A 17,189-nucleotide genomic window follows, 5' to 3' on the forward strand; every position below is an offset into this window, starting at 1 on the left:
GGATTTATTTGGTTGGGGTGTTTTTTTTCCTTAATATGAACTTAATATTTCCCTTCACGTTCATCCCAGACTTTTGAGTTCTCCCTCCTACTGTTGGCAGACCCACCTCCCACACTGAGGTTCATGTCTGACTGCCATAGACAGGGATGTCAGGAGAGCTGTTGGCAGAGGTCAGCGCATGCCAGCACACAACATGCCTTCTCATCTTGTCTGCCGTACAGCTGCCTTCGGCTTCGCTCTGCCTGTGCCTCACTTCACTGCCTCCCCCACCTGATGCCTGTCTTGAACTCTTTGCTGCATGACTGGCTTGCTGCCCTTGCATCCTGAGCATCACTCGTGACTGATTTAGGGTGGTGTTGTTCAGAAGAGGTAGGAAGCCAGGCACATGCACTGAGCACTTCCAGGCAGAGCTGCTGTCTGCAGGAGGAGGGTTAAGCAGGGAATGAAATGCAGCTTTATGATCATTAATCTCAAACAGTCCCTCTGGTGACATCTCTCAGGTTAAGTCACAAGAACTGTGGTATTATTAAGCTTAGTTAAATTTAGTGTAATTCACATCTGCAAAGCCTTTGTGAATTAGTGTTTAGTCTTAAATTGCCACTTTCCATGATACAGGGACATCATAGTATCCCGCATTAAGTCTTGATGTGTTATGAATTAGGGTGCAGAAGCCTAAAATCCATGTGACGTGCAAAAATCCCTCAAGTTTCAGAGTAGTTCTGAGGTAAATACACAATTAATTTAGTTTTCAACACTTAACAGGGATGGTACCCTTACAAAAAATTATTTCCTCCTTTATTTGCTCTCGCAGCACAGGTGTGGGAAATGGCCGCTGGAGATCCCTTTTGCAAAGCCATGTTTATGAGCTGTGTTGTTTGCCTGGTGCAGCTGATCATTACCGCACACTTCACCTCATCAGGCTATAATAGGTGCAGACCTGTATTGATTACCATGACTTGTGGGAGAGAAAAATCTTTGCACTTCAAATTGGGTATAAATTATAAAGAGCGTCTCCAAAGGCTGTGAGTTACACAAGTGGCACTCTTCTGAGACAGCCATATGTAAAGCTGTTGTTGTAGAGGTTATTAATTTTATGATTGCAGCACAGGTGTACTTGACCCACAACAATGATCATTGTCCATAAAATTCCACCATCTGGGTTCAGTCACCTGCCTTCTTCAAGAATGTTCATTAACAACAACCAGCAAAGGTCATGCTAATAAAAGAAAGTTAACTCTCACTATATTGGTGTAAATTTACTGGTGAAACAGCACTATCTTCTTGCCATTTTTCTCACTAGTACAGCTATGCAGACACCTGGAAGTGGGTCATATAATTCCTAGATGCATAGGGTAGGGGGGTGTAATATGTGTACATATATAGACAGCAGTTGGTGTGATGCAAACAAGAAAAATTTAACTGGTGTGGGTTAGGCATTAATTACGTACTGCAAGTGCACAAGGATTATTCACACCTCAAATCTGCAAATTTTTATTTATTTTTTCTGGAAAACTTCTTATACTTAATTGATATAACTAAAATTTTATCAAACTTAAGGGAATCTGTTAGTTACTCCCAAAATCTGATTTTTTAACTCCCATTTGTTAGTTGATGTTTGTGTTCTGATGGCCCAGCTTCATCTTCCATGACATTTTACAAACTCAGATATGTTTCCTTTCCATTAAGTCATTAAGAAAATGCCCTGAATTTCCCATGAAACCATCATTCTCACCTAGGAGATACACATCTCATTTCCCTGATCATGCAGAGTCAGCCAACTGCATTTTCACAGATGTGTCCTCTTTTTCTGCACTCACCATTACATCTGGGAGGTAGGTTTATCTTCTGTGCTTTTTTAAAATACTTGCCAAAATCAGACCTGGGACTTTCTTTTGCTGTTAAGAAAGAGGAAAACATGGAGAAGGAAGATGTGTTTGATGCCAGCAACTGGAAGAGAAAGGTGTTTGTGAGGAGAGATTGGATGGGTGCAATTAGTTAGAGGAGGTTTTCTTGAAATGGCTGGAGCAAAGTCAGAAAAAGGCAAAAATTGGTGGGTCATGAGAACAAGACAGCTGGGATCAGTGTGTGGATGCGATGCAACAAGATCAAGGCCAGGCACTGAGTTCAAGAAGAGCTGCCAGGTGAGCAAGCTGTGGAAGAGGAATTGAAAATTTGATTTCCTGGAGAAATAGGTATTCTGGAGAAACAGGTGTCCCAGGTGGATGAAAAACAGGCAAGGAGTAGGAAGAGATTCAGGTGAAATGAAGCCTCAGGAAGGACTGAAGAGGGCATTCCTGCCCCTGGGGCTTGCGCACATACTTGGCATTACAGGGCAGGGGGAGAGGGGGACATGGAAACACTCTATCTGCCTGAGACCCATGGAAGTATTTTCACTGCCAAGCCTGATGTGTTTCTGGGCATGGACAGATACCATTTTAAGGTGTAAGCTTTAAGGTCAGGAGTTGAGGTGTCTGTGGAGCTTAGACACCTCAGGATGTGGTGAGTGCCTGAATTGGGATTTTCAGGATCACTTGGATTTAAGATCTTCAGTTTCACTTCTCTTGAAGGTGAATCCTTTTTGGCAGGTGGTGGCTCCTGAAGTAGGTGTCCAGCAGAAGCAAGAAAGCAGGTCAACAGGCCCATCTTAGCCCACCATTTGCTAACCTCATTTCCACTGCCCTGCAGGAGCAGCCATCAGAAGGGGAGAACCAGGTGCAGATGAGGTTAGGTTTCCCACAAGACCAAAGCTGGCACTGTAGAGGCAGTACTTGGATTCTTGATATTTTTTCCTCTTACCCATCACAGGATTAGCCTCTGAAGACAAGTCAAGGGGAAGTGCCTTTTCTATGCTGCTCCAGGACCAGGGAGAAGATGGATGGTGTCAATGGTGTGTTGGAGGAATTCAATTGTGTTGGGTTAGGTTAGGTTAGGTTAGGTTGAGTTGGGTTGGATTGAAGTGGCTGGGTTGGATTGGAGCAAGCCAGAGGCAGTAGTCCCAAGATGAGGTAGATGGGTTAGTGAATACCATTGTACCTATGAAAATACTCTGGACTTGTGTTGACTGTAGTCTTTTGTCTGCACAGATAAAACAGGACGCTATAATCCAAGTAAAAAATTCAGGGAAAAAATGCTTTTCAAGTATTTCTTATGTAGAAGATTATGAATATTGTCCACTGTGGAAAGGCAGAGTTAATTTATTCATTAAAGGCTTGCAATGTTTGAATTCAGATTCTCGCTAAAATCATAAAAACACACTGGGTGTTTGATGCCCCATACGTGTTCTCATTACAGCTTGTTCTTTAGACACAGGCTCATTCCTGTCCCTCAAAAGACCTTCTTTACTTCCACAGCTGCCTATGTCAGCATCCACACCAATCTTCAAGCTCTGCTTCTGATGTGACATAAGAGAAAATTATATTCTGCTGTTTTAGTGCAGTTTGTTCTTGGGTCCAAAATTTCACAAATAGGCAGGCAATATGTACTTATCCTGCTAGTGATTAAGAACCTTTTTACATCTTTACTAGATGGGGTGTCTCTACTGTCATGTAACATGTTATTTCAAAGCGTTGCTACCTTTCCTAGCTGCTCTGTGGTGCAGGCATTGCCATTTCCATGCTGTTGCGTTGGCTGTTGTGTTTTTGGAAAGTGCCAAAACTGTGTTCGTGCTGGTGCTGCTGGTACATCCTGATGTTTGATGACATAATTACTATTTAGGAACAAATAATCATGAAATACCATTACAAAGAGTAGCTATTTTCTAAGCAGCTGGTTGTTCCCCTTGTTCTGGTATCACCAATGAATTTCTTGCACTAGTAGTGCTCTCACAAGATAGCACTTCAGGTGTGTACCCTTCAGGTCTCTGCCTCATAGGCAGTAAAAAGCTGTGGGATTTTGGAATAAACTCGGGTTTAAAAATCAGCCCTTGAGTATTTCTGATTAAAGTAACTTAGAAGTGTTACTGTGGAATGTTTTAAATTAGTTTAAATATATTTTATAAAACCTGTACGCTTGTTAACATCAGCAGCATTGCTGCATGAACAGAGCTCCTGCTGTGGGCTCAGCAGAGCTCAGGTCTATTCCTGGTCTTGGCTGAGCCGCTTAGTTTGCAAAAGCACAGTAATGATGACTTTTCCCTTACAGAATTCTGTTAGATGTGTCTTTGCAAAGCAGTGGGGAGAAGGAGGTATAACTGACTGCTTGCATCATGCTGCAGCATGTTAAAATCTGTCAAGTTAATTAGTATTTTTCAGGTTTATAACCTGTGGAAGCTTTGAGGCTTGAACACTTGGTTTTCAGTGCTCTCACCCAAGAAGTCTTGTCAATGTGTGTTCGCTCATGAAGTGTTGAGTTTTGAGCAAGTCAAAACTTCCTTTATTTAAAAGCAAATTTTCCTTGCTCCTAGTTGAGAAAATAATTGTTTTCAAATGTTTTATACTTTATTTGTGCTCTTGCTTGCAATTTTATATAGATTTTTTCCCTAATTCATGATAGAAAAAATGCATGTGCATTTAAAAAATTAAGTTATCTCACTAGTATATATTATTCAAATGCTTTAGAGCTCCTGTGAAGTACCTTGCTAATACAATCAAGAGTACCTTGCTAATACAATCAACTTTAGATGTTGCTTAAATAAAGCCAGTAAAGTGACAGAAGAGACAGGGCTGGATAGAAAGAAACTCCTGAAGTTACTTAATTTGTCCACATTGCCCAGGGTGAGGTCAGCTATACCCATAATATTCCTAAGAGGTGGTTGTCTAACCTATTCTTAACTTCCATTGGTGAGATCCTGCACCTTTCATAGGGTATGTTCTTAGCCCAGAAATAACTTTGCAAGATGTAACCTGAGTATCCCACCTCGCATTTGTCAGGTAAGGAATTTTTATATTTGTCTTTAGATAAGGGTGGAGTTACGGATATGAAGAGATAGATAAAGGGAGAGATAGACAGACAGACAGACAGATAGATAGATAGATAGACAGACAGTGTTGTTGATATAGATACTATATGGACGGAGATATGTAAAGATTGTATAAAGATGGCAATAGTTAGATATACAGATATATCAGTTTAAATATCATTTCAAAGCCTGCCTACTCCTCTTTACAAGCTACAGTATTTTAATATGAGTTTTAAAATCCATAGTTGCATAATGTTGAGTACATCTTTACTGGATCCCTTCTTCAAGGAAATGGCTTGCTCTCGTGCAGAAATTCATTGCATTGGAAATTGCTGCCCCGAGAGTGTTGTTCAGTCACACATGCACACTGAACGTCTGGGTCACCCAGTGATGGGTGGGATGCTGTAACACTGATGGAGCACATCAACCCCTGAGCATTGCAAGACAGCATTTGTACATCTTCATCCCATTCTCACAGTTCCCTTGGAACAGCCAGTATCCCAGGGCAATTTTGGATTGGTATAACTTCAAATGGCTGGCATCAGCTCTCCTGCCTGACGCTGTCTTTGCCCTGTGGTGGGTGTCTGAGTCTCTCCCAGTGCCCTCCCAAAAGTGGGGCTGTGAGGGACAACACCTTGGAGAGGTGTTTGTGGAAATGGTGCCTCCTGAGAATCCCATAACTGTCCTGCAATTCCCAGGGTCTGGATCCACCTGCCACATCTGATCTTTCCTGCCTGTGTCCATGGCTAGATGCTCTCACTGTATTCATTGCATAGATAGGAGCAGCCTTACATGGATTTGCCCATTTGGCTGCACTTCTGCCTATTTGTGCAAAAGACTGTGAAATTTTGGACCCAAGAACAAGTTTGCTTTTCAGGACTGTTTATGCCTGAGCACCAATTCAGGCCAGCCCACAGCCTGAGACCCAGTAAGTCTTCTGTCTCTGGAAATGCTGTTTAATCAGCCTTTGTTTCTGAATTTTTCCCTTTTTTAAAGCAGCTATGCACAATTTGTATTACTAAGGCTGTTTGCATTGATATTAACAGCAGTTCTATCCTGGGTGCCTGGTTCTTACTGGAAGGACCTTATTGGTACGTGGTATCTAATTTTTTGCCTTTTTTAATATATACTCAAAAAAAATTGCTTGACTTAGGTGACACAGAAAATGACCTAGCTTTTGGTAACCTGTGCTCGGGAGAGAACAAGCTCTCAAGTTTCACTTATTTGGCCAGTTCACACGTAGAGGAACAAACAAATAACCTGTGCTCATGGGACTGCCCTTAATATTAAATGAAAAGTAGTAGAAAATGAGGGCCATGTTAGACTCCTGTCTCCTTCCTACTTTGCAGACCTTGCTTGCAGTGAGTTTTTGTGTGAATCTTTGCATCTTGTTGCTCAAAGGGCAAGAAGAATTTTCTAAATACTTTTTTTTTACTATTTTTAACCACTTGCTTCTTGTGGGAGGTTTGTGTGTGGTAAACAAGGAGTGGAAGAAAAGCCCATTGCAACTGTAGGAGTTCAGAGGTGATCATTTTTCTGGGTTTGTAGGATGCTTGTTTCTCTGTTTTCATCATCCCACTAAAGATTCTTATAGATAATACATGTCCAACAGAAATAAGGACTGGTTTGTGTCACAGTAGGTAATAACTAAGTAGAAAATGTCTTAAGTATGTGTAGTCTAGTCTCCAGCATTGCTATGATTTTTCTTATGTGAGAATTGAGTCTTAACCAGTTTATTGTGTGTCCAAGCCCACTTATTAAGCTGTATTTCATTTCTTCAGATTGTTCTGTTTCTTCTCTCTTGGTTTCTCCAAGGAATTCATTTCCCTACACAGTTACTTTAGATTATTATCATGCCCATGACTCCACAAACGATTACATCTTAGCCAAACTAAACACATCAAAGTTTGGGGATTGGTTTGGGGTTGGGGGTTTTTTTGTGTCCCCTCAGAAATTACTGCTTTCATTTCATTAATTGGTGTTCAGCTTATCTCTCAATTTTGCCTAAGCTTTTAACCTTTCTTTACCATTGTGACATGTAGAAGTGCTTATGCAAAAACTCCTAAGGTCATTGGATCTCAAAGTTCTTGAGCTAGTGGACTTGTTCACAATTTTTCCTGAAGCTCTCGTTTTCCTAGTCAGAACTACTGAGTGATTTTAGGCAAGATGCATTTGTTGTACTCACCTTTTTCATTAGCTTTACTAGTGATGCTCTGAGAGCTTCTTCTGTTTTGGAGTTTGAGACCTGAACATTTACTTCAGTAGACCAAAATAGTCAGAAAAAACACAACTTCTTCCCATGCAGATCGACAGGATAAAGAAACTGTAAGTGGAGAAACCTTACGAATTAAAAGTAGTTCTGTCATACTTGGTAATATCTGGTGCACTCAAGGCTAAAAAAAAAAGTTAAATTCCTGTTCAGAAATAGCTTTGTGATACAGAATTTGTTAGCATACAGAAAGATGGATGCAGGACAGGCAGGAAGCATCCCTTTCTCACACATAAGTGCGTATTTGGACCATGTTGTTATGTTGCTACAGAGTTACAGAATTGCAGAACTGAATACCTAAGAATTAAATAAGTTCTTCAATGTGTGTGTGGATAATGTAAGAAATAAAGAAATTTCCATTGATTCATAACTTTCAGGAGAAAAAATCCTTTCTGAAAGGTCTATCACATTTGTCTACCCAGGTCAGATGGAGTTGGCTTCTCTGTTAGTTTATGTGTAAAGGAGGAATTAATTGTGTTGATGCTTATGTTTAATAATGTTTAAAGTGTTTCTGTTCCTGCAAATGCCCACAGAAGTCTGTATTTCAACCTTTGAACCATGTAAATCAAGTTTTGATAGGACTGACTGCCTTTTATATATGTAGCTTGAATCATAAATGTTAAAGTAACCTCTGCCACTGTCTACGGACAAGATGGCTAAGCTGCTCACATTGGTGTTTTGCAGCATGACAGGGCCTCAGTGCAGATCATGATCACAGGAAGCAAACTCTGCTGAGCAAGATCTTGTTGAAGGTCAGCAGAATTCTCCATCCCAATGGGGGCTAAACCCCAAGGCATGGAAGACCCTTAATTCATTTTGAAGCCTGCACTATTTAGAGATGAGCTGCTGTTTAGAGAAGCAGACCCGAGGTCAGCCCTGTGGCTAGTATCTGTGAAGAAGCTTTTCAACCTGGAAACTTTTCTCTGCAGAAATATTTCAGCGCCAAGGCATGTATGAAGATCTCTCCCAGCTCCTAAGCAGCATAGGAAACCTTTGTCCCACACATCTTGTAAACGCGGCGGGGGGCCACCATTGTGCTGTGCATCTTCTGAGCACCGCAGGAGGAGGCTTTTGTCTGACACAGTGGGCAGGCGCTGTAGGAGGGCACCTTTATCCTGCACAGCCAGTAATCGCTCTGCAAGAGTGAATTATGGTGATTGCAGAGCTCTTCTCTCTCCAGACACTCTGGTTTCAGAAGGAGTTCGTCAGCCTTGCTAGGTGGAGAGCTGCTTTTCCTGAGTGAAAGTGGAAAGGGAAGACAGTAAAATGCCTTTGCATGTGTGTGTGCAAATGGCCATCAGGATCCTTCACACAGTCATATTGCATGACCACCCCTGCAGGCACCATTCCAGTTTCAATCTTTGCTTTTCCTCTTCTCTATTTTTCCTACCCATTTAGGCTGCCCTTTTAATTATTATTTCTTTGTTCCTTCTTATGTGTGTACAATCTTCTATTCCATATCCTATTCCTATATTCAATATCTATATTCTCAATATTCTTTCAGATGACTAATAACCACATTTAAAAGACTTGAGCCCAAATACCAGTCCCTCTGGATTTTCACAGGTATATTTTCAACCCCATATTATTACTTACTATTTGTCTTCTCAAATGCTTTAACCACTTCCCCAAAAGTGTGCCAGCACCCATTTCTTAGAGCCTGAGATAATGTACAATGGGAGAGACATAACTCTGCATCTGTGAGATGAGATGAAATGAGATGAGATGAGATGAGATGAGATGAGATGCTAAGTTTGGACCCTGTAGAGATGCCATGTGTACTGTAGGTGCTGGTGGACATGGGAGCTGGAGCCAGCACAGGCATGGCAGCACACATTTGGGAGCTGCATTACCATAGATCTCAAGTGTTTGGGGGCCCCTTGACTGGCGTAAAGCCAACTGATGTGCAAATGAGAGGTAGGAGTGACCACAGCCCATTAGATAGTGAAGGTCATAATCCATTTTAAGTGATTACATTGGTTCCCACTGCCCCAAGATTGCAAGGTTGTCCTTTGTGGAAAACAAAGCAATGGATTAAGTCTCTCACCTGATGATTTTTGTTATTCAATAAACTTTGGGTTTTATCTGTTCTTTTGAGCCTGTTGTGTCTGCTGTTATCCTGAAGGTCCTTGTGATTTTTTATAATGTTGATCTCTACTAATACTCAGACATGAATTTTATGTGTGGTAGTTAGTTTCAATTAATCCTCCTTTTCTCAAATTAGAAATTTTTTTCTTCTTATCCCTACCACAGTCCTCTAGTGCCTACCTGATTGTACATGAATTCTCAGAAATAATTGCCAGTAGTCCAGCAAGTTCATTAATTGATTCCCTGAAGACCCACATATGCGTGTCATCCAGACCTGATGATTTGGATATTAAATTTTTAGAAGTATTCCCTTACCTGATTTTTTGTATCAACTGTATTGGCAAGTCTTCATTATTTCTAATTATATATTTCTTTGTGGTGCTTGGTAAATTGATTCTGGAACTTGTTCACTGTTTTACAGTCATTACTCATTTCACCTCACACATTATTGGTTCCACCATCTCTTCGGAGCTTTTTTCCAATGATGTTATGCACATGCTAAAATATATATTCATTTCTCTCTGCATCTCTCCATGCTGGCACCTGGGAGGCTATTTGCTTATTTCTGTCATTTCTTGTAGGGTGTGCCCAGCCACTGCCCTGGAGGGACTTCTGCTGAGATAAGGAGATTGCTCAATCTCCCAGCAGAACTCCCCTGGAAAGGCAACCACTTTCCAGCTACAGAGAGAACAAGACAAACCCAGAATCCTCTGGGAGACCCTATGCAGATCCTTTGTAACCCATTGGCCCTTACCCTCTGACACCCACCCCCAGTATCCCTATAAAGCTAGACCCCTGCTCCTGCAAGGGCAGAGAGAGCCTGTCCCTGGCCTCCCCTTTGCCAGACTAATAAAGCTGCCTCGTGCGGAACAGCTACACGGGCCTCTCGTCTCTCTGCCTGGTCTGGCCTGGAGGCTGCCCTGCAGAGCTGAGCTGAAATCACAAGCTGACAATCACTAAAGAGCTGACAGTCTCTGCATGGGCCCTCCTGGCCAGCAGCTGAGGGAAGACACTGGGCCCTGGGAAGACAATATCTTTTGGGACCATCTCTCTGGACTGGTCACAGCTTCCTTGGTCAGAGCTATTGACCCCACACCAGCTGCCATAATTTCTCTCAGTGAGACTGGGACTAGGAGGGATTTATACTTTTTTATTCTGCAGTTGTAGCCTTTGCATATTCTAGAATATTCTAGCTGTTTCCCACACTTAACAGGTTTTTTATATCTTTCCCATGCAGCGTGCTCCTAAGATTTCTCAAAGAATTAATATCTGAAATCACTACATGCTGTGCAACAGCCCATCAATTAATACAATATATTGAATAATGTGGGTTATCATCACGGCTGTTGAAATTAGTGAGCACTAAGAATATATATCTCAGAGGACCTTGGCTTTAGAACAGCTGCTTCTTATTGTCTATCTCTTAAAAATTATTCTTTCTATCAAAAAATAGATGGCTGTTCATGTATTTAATTTAGATCTCTGTTCTACTAAATATGCAACTGAGATTGCAGTCATCAGTGATATTCTTCCTCTGGCAAAAACCTTATGGCCAAGTCTGTTCTAACCCTTAGGACATAATTCCACTTGCTTTGGTTGAATTTTCCAAGCCTTTGGTATATAAATCATAAATGCACAGTCTGTGCAATGTTAAATTTTTAGGGCTCTCCCTTTAGTAGCAGTTGAATGTGAATACATAAGGGCAAAATTTGACCTTTAAAAATGACTATAAAGGGCCAAGAAAAGCAAGCTTTTCTTATTGCAGTATTAATCAAGCAAAGAATCATCATAATCCTGGAAACGAAATATCCATTGTAGTGATTTCATCACCAGGGAGATGTTCATCTGCTAGTAAGATTGTTACTAGGAAAGGGAAAATAGTGAGTGTTAAAATTACTTTAGACTGCTGAATCATTGAGTCCCTCTAGACTCAAAGCTTGAATTGTTTTTTGAGAAGAGTGGGTTGAGAGGAGTTGCCACAGGAAAGCTGTAGGTTAATCAGTTTCAGTAACACTAGTGAATGTGGGCATGATCTCTCTTGAGGACATGAGGAAAGTGCATGGGAGAAGGCAGGATGAAGAAAGAGACAGAGAGGCTACAGAAACGTACTGTTTTGTTATTTTTTGTTTCTGGATGGCCCTTCCACAGAGGAAGATTGTTGATGAGAAAGGAAGAAAGGGGAGAAAAAACAATATAATATTCACAACCTATATTTTCATCTAATTTATCCAGTGGATACTAATGAGGATTATTGCAATCAAGACAGAGATGCAGGCAGGCAGAAATGAGAAATATGTGTTTGTGTGGGAAATGTCTGTGATGGGGCCAGAAAGACACCTGGAAAGATGTTTTGCCTTCAAGGCTCAAAGTGGTGTTTACCATATGCTGTGACACATGCATGTGAGAAGGATGGGAAACACCTGTGCAGGAGTGTCCTTAAGGTGTGCTAGGACAGCCTATCCCTCCATAAAATCAACTTTGGTAGGCAAGGTGTGTGTGCATGGTGGCAGTGGGCAGTCATAGTGTACCGAGCCAAGCCAAGTCCTCATGGACATGTCTGTTAGGCTGCAGGTTTTACTGGAAGGGAAGCTTTATCCTCCTGCTGTGTTGGGCCACCTCTGTGTTTCCAAGGTGAGGAGCAAGTCTTGGTGAATATTGCTATGGAATGGCCTATAGGGGATGGGATAGGTGATCTGTATTGAAAGCCACCTGCAGGATAGAATCACAGAAACTTTTGTGTTGGACATGACCTTCAAGATCATGGAGTCCAACTCTTAACCCCACACTGTCAGGTCCAGCACCTGATAGAATGGTGCAAAGAGAATTTCTACAATGATGGGTGAATTTGAAGGTGGAAAGCATTTGTATAAAAGGAGCATGTGGAAAATTTCTGGAAGATGTCATGAATTGCCTCCATACAATGAATATGGAGGGGGGAGGAAAATCTGTGTGTGCACGTGACATAGATGCTCTTTGTACAAAAACATCTCTTTGTGTGGGAAATAGTGCCTTTCCAGAGAGGGTTTTTTGGAGTGTTTTTTTGCTTGTGTGATGGCTGCCTTTGAGGGAGCAGAGGCGTGCAGTGTGACAGGTAGTGCCTCCATCAAAGACTTTCTGGAGGGGACGGTGTGCATGGACCCACCAAGGATGGGTGCATGCTCCATGGATGGGTGCATAGAGGTAAGTGTCCTGACAGGGATGTGACGGTGGGCGTGCAGCAAATGCCATGCCAGAGCAGCCACCCCGTATCCCCAGGGACTGATGGCCGCCCTGCGTCCTGCAGGGACCATCATCCACCCTGGACTGCATCCCTCTCCACCTGGCAGTCCATGGGCACTGTGTCCCTCATTGTTGTCACCCCCAGATTGTGATACTGTCACAGAACTGTTGCTAGGCAACAAATGTGGTTACCAGGTCTCAACGAATAGCTGAAGGGGAAAGTGAAGTGTTGCACCATTGTAGAGTAACCATAGCAATGACCTACTATTACAGACTAAAGAATTATCATTAACAATGTTAAAGTATCAAACAGAGGCCCAGGATCCAAAGACTACCACGCAGCATCTCTGCATAATTGGGTTACCCAGGAAGAGGTCCCAACTCTTTCACACCTCTGGGCTCCCTATCTTCATTGTCTTGGTTTTGTTTTGGGGCTTGGTGGTGGGGGAAAGGAGAGGGGGTGTGGTTGTTTAAATAAAGCACATGGACTGTATGTTGAGGAAGACACTTGCAAAACAATAGAAGCACCCACCAAAAAAAATTACAGAGGTAAATCTGTGGGCAAAGACAAGATACAAACAGGAAAGCCCCACTTTACTGTCTCAATACAATCTATGGGAATGGGTGCACAAAGGATGCCTTCGTGATGCATGAGATTTAGTTCAGATCAAGTGTTCTCTTTCACTTGAAAATACATATGCCAGGGTAAGAACAGTATAAAATGAAAAATAAATAATACAAAGTGTGCCTGAAAAGTAGACAGTTTCTTTTTCCCAAGGTCAGATAGAAGAGGTGCTTCAATGAAGCTTTTATTAGCCAGGTGCTTTGGGATCTTATTTTTCCAGATACGAGACATGTTGAGGATCTCTGACTTGTGATATGGGTGGCCATGCATGTGCGCGTGTGTATGTTTGTGCATGTGTCTGTCTGCATGTGTGTGCAGTTGCTCCTGTTCACCTGCCCCAGAGCTCAGCAGCAGGACAGCCCTGACCCTCCCCAGGCTCCCTCCAGACCAGCTGCAAGCAGCTGGGTGGCTTCCCTGGGTTTTGCATTTTTGTATTTTATGGAGCATTTATCGTGTGAACAGCCAGCAAGTCATAGAACGACCCCTAGTCAAACTGTCACCTTTGTGTTTTGCAGGTACAGAACGCCATGAACTAACTTCTTGGAAGAGTTTTCCATCTATTTTCAAGTTCTTCAGCGAGGCTGTAAAGGCAAAGAACAGCTTGGTGAAACCAACCCCAACACGGCGCTCCAACAGGATAAAATATGAAGAATTCTAAAAAGAGGGGAGGAAGAAAACCCACCACCACCAATGTCTTTGCTGCTTGTTTTCTGCAAGGAGTCTCCCAGCCCCTCATTAGATTGTTTTCTTCCTAGAGCACAGGGTCGTGATGTATACATCTAAATAGCGTTTTGCATTATTTCTAGATGAGTGCAACTGTCAAAGCAATATGGGTTCACTGGTTGTGCTTCCTGTGGGCTGTAACTTGGATTTTGTGCTGCCCATCAGTGTGCAGATTAAGGCTGACAGTGGTACTGCACAGTGCAGCATGGTGCAGCTCTAATTGCCCTGACATAGCCCTGCACCAAGCTGATGCCAGAATTTAACAGCTTCATCGCAGTCCTATCGCCTGCAGGAATTTTTGCAGCTTCCTTCTATTTTGAGACAGAACAAAATAGGAATTACTCTTTTTTAAAAGACAGCCCTAACTCAAACGTGTTAACCAGCCTATGAATTTACACCCAGTAGCCTTCTCTTTCTCTGGGACCAAGTGGGATTCACTTTTAACTCTTTCATTTTTCTGCTGGCAAGAGTGTCCAAGAAATTTGGCCCAGAATTCTAGAAAGGCTCCATTGTTGATGTGATTTTCTTTTGCTAGATTAATGGTGTTATCTGTAGGTCTTCTCTTCCTTTGGAAAGCTCTACTTAAAAAAAAAAATGCCTATTCATTAACAGGCTGGATTACACTGTGAAATATGACAGCAAAAAAAAAGAGACACACTGCATATTTTCCTATTTATTTTTAAACGCAAAGATGCTTCCATTTTCATACTCTGGGTTTGTAATGCCTTGCCATCCCATGGTTATCCCTTTTCCCTAAACTCACAGGTTCATCCCGTTTCCCAGACTCTCAGACAAAGGTCGGCCAGCAGGGCACTCTGTTTGGGGATTTCACACCATGCACAGGGGGTATGTGGCTGTAGCCACAACTGTTGCTTTAGGCAGATTTTCTCCGCTAATACTAAGGGAAAAGATCTGCTTGATAGCATGCCCAGTGAGCAAGTGCTCTAATTAAGCTCCTTTGGTGTTGATAGTACTAAGTTAAAGTGGTCCTTTCTTTAATGGCCGTGCCCACCTCACCTCTGATGCTGTTAGTGACAAGGAGACACCACTCAAACACATGAGTTTTGACCCAATCCCACCCTCTCCTCATGCAATGTGTCCAATCCTACAGCTGGGGGCTAGAAATGGTGGTGGGGAGCGTTAAAACGAGTGATGCCAAAGCAGGGGCACCTTCCTACGCCACAGAGCAAAAGCAGAAGTGCTCATAGTGAGGTGCAAAGGGAAACCCAGCTGGGTTTGGGCCTAAATTCTCTGGGTGGGGGGCTGTCAGCACCCACGGAGTGCTCACATCCCTACCTGCTCATACTGGCAGCAGGGCTTCACTTCCCCAGCTCCTGTTTCCTGTCATCTCACTGTGTTGAAGCTCTGCCCTTGGGGAGGGGTGCTTGGAGCACCTCACCAGGGCAGTGGGGGAGGTGTCAGGCCATGCCTACGCAGAGGGAAGTGCTGTGTCTGTGCCTCACAGTTTTTCTTCCCAGAGGGGAACCTGTTACTGGGGAGAGAGGACTGCACCCAGCTTCCTCAGCCCTCCAATCTCTGCATTTACTCCCAGTCAAAGGATGCTGCTGCCTTTGGCCAGCCTGATCCCCCACTGCGGGGGTCTGCAACCCCCCTCTCCCAGGCCTGCATCCACACTGGCCCCCTGGACCCTGTGTGTTTAGGGGTAAGGCAAGAGTTTACATGGTGTGGTTTGAGTGTCTTGTGCTTTGTCCCACAGCCAGGGAAGATGTGGAGGCCAGGGAAATTCGCACACACCAGACCCGCCACTCTCCATCTCTGTGGAGGTGAGATGGAGTCTCTAGGGTGCCCAAATATTAGAGGAGCAGATCTATTTTTGTAACTGTTGATGACAAACAAACTGTACAAAAATTTTTACTGTAATGCTTATCATTTTCTAAAGAATTTTTCTTTACTGTGCCCCGGGCCCAGCTCACATTATCGCTCCTGTGGGGGGCTGTAGAGCAGAAGGGATCCTTACCACTAGTACTGCTCTGCTTGCAGTGAACAAAAAATAAAGATGCTCTCTTCTCTCCTCCTTGCACAGTTTGTGTCCTTGGACTAAGCTCCATAGGAGCCGCAATCTCTGGTGGGTAGGATGGGGGCTGCATGGGCAGCAGCTCCACCAGCCTCGGAATACATGCAGAAAGGGCAGGTGTGTTTGCAAACAGGACCCTGTACAGTTGCTGGGTTGGGGATGGAAGGTGTGAGCAGGGTGTGAGGGGGGTGAGGCTCGTTTGTACCACAGAGTGGGCTGCATGTCCAGCCCTGTGGCTCAGCCCATGTGAGCATGAGCTTTTCTCCACGCCCCCACATCATCCACAGGAAGCCATATAGGCAAGTGTGCCACACCATCCTCTTCCCTTTAGCTGTTCATAAACATGAAACCATGTAAAAATACACCAGGAGAGGGATTTGATCAGTTCTTTTGGGAAAAGGACTTTTTGCAGGGGGACACAGGCTAGAGATGGAGGAGGCAGCATCTCTGGCCCCAGCGGCAGAGGATGCATGGGCTGCAGAAAGAGAGGAAGGTGTGGGAGCATCCCAGCATGTACTGCCAGACTGCCAGATTCATGTCACATGAAGAAGTGACAGTGGTAACCCTGAAGCACACTAAGGAGGGATGAGTTGATTTAGTCTATTCCTCGGGATCTATGTTTATAAAGATGCACACCACTGGCCTCTCATGCCATGATGTCTTCAGGAGACAGAGGTCTGACATCAACCTCCTCCTGGTTTCATCACAGGAATGTTCTCTGACATGCTGCAACAGCCTCTTCCCTAGGTAACATGGAACTAGGTGTGCAAAAGTGACCAAAAAAAAAACCAAAAACCCACACCCAAACCCAAACCAACAACAGAAAACCAACAAAACTGACCTTACAATAGGATCTAGGAAAATCCCCCCTCTCCTTGCCACCTGAAAGGTTTGCACACCATTGTGCAAGTCAAAATGCCACCATTGAAGCCATGGACCAATGAGAGCAGTGCTTCCTTGTTGAGAATGGAGAGCAAGAAAGAAGTGTTCCTCACAGAAAAGAGCCAGCAGACCCCAAAACACAGCAAGATGTGGGGTAAAAGAAAAAAAAGGAAGGGGGGAAGCAAAGATAGCCCTCATCTTCATTGTGCATACATGGCAGTACACTGGTTATAGTTACAGTCCTCACAGTGTGATCCTCCTGGACTCAGAAGAAGCTGCTGCTTTTCATGGAAATGTGCATTTTTCCTCTCTCTCTGAGAAACATCACTTATTGTGGGTAGTGGGGCTTTTTTTCCCTCTAGAAATTTCATTTAGAAGTACAAATGAAAAGTGTCACATCTAAAACTGCATGGAGCCACATATTGCACCATTCTCAAGTCAACCAAACCAA

At 43.3% G+C, this 17,189-nt stretch overlaps 1 protein-coding gene across 5 annotated transcripts in view; it reads left to right on the top strand.

Moving 5' to 3' along the window:
- The window catches only part of FAM172A (family with sequence similarity 172 member A), a 265,833-nt gene extending 249,977 nt beyond the window's left edge, over positions 1-15,856 (top strand). For all 5 annotated transcript variants that reach the window (XM_042013175.1, XM_042013176.1, XM_042013173.1 and 2 more), the window contains one exon: positions 13,614-15,856. In XM_042013175.1, the coding sequence (XP_041869109.1) occupies positions 13,614-13,756 (143 nt within the window). In that variant the 3' untranslated portion in view covers positions 13,757-15,856. The remainder of the gene's footprint in view (positions 1-13,613) is intronic.
- The last annotated feature ends 1,333 nt before the right edge of the window (positions 15,857-17,189 follow it).

Source organism: Corvus kubaryi, unplaced genomic scaffold (assembly GCF_017639235.1).
Source record: "Corvus kubaryi isolate FWS band 111438036 unplaced genomic scaffold, C.kubaryi_AGA036_p1.0 split1-37296, whole genome shotgun sequence".
In the NCBI taxonomy this organism is placed as follows: domain Eukaryota; kingdom Metazoa; phylum Chordata; class Aves; order Passeriformes; family Corvidae; genus Corvus; species Corvus kubaryi.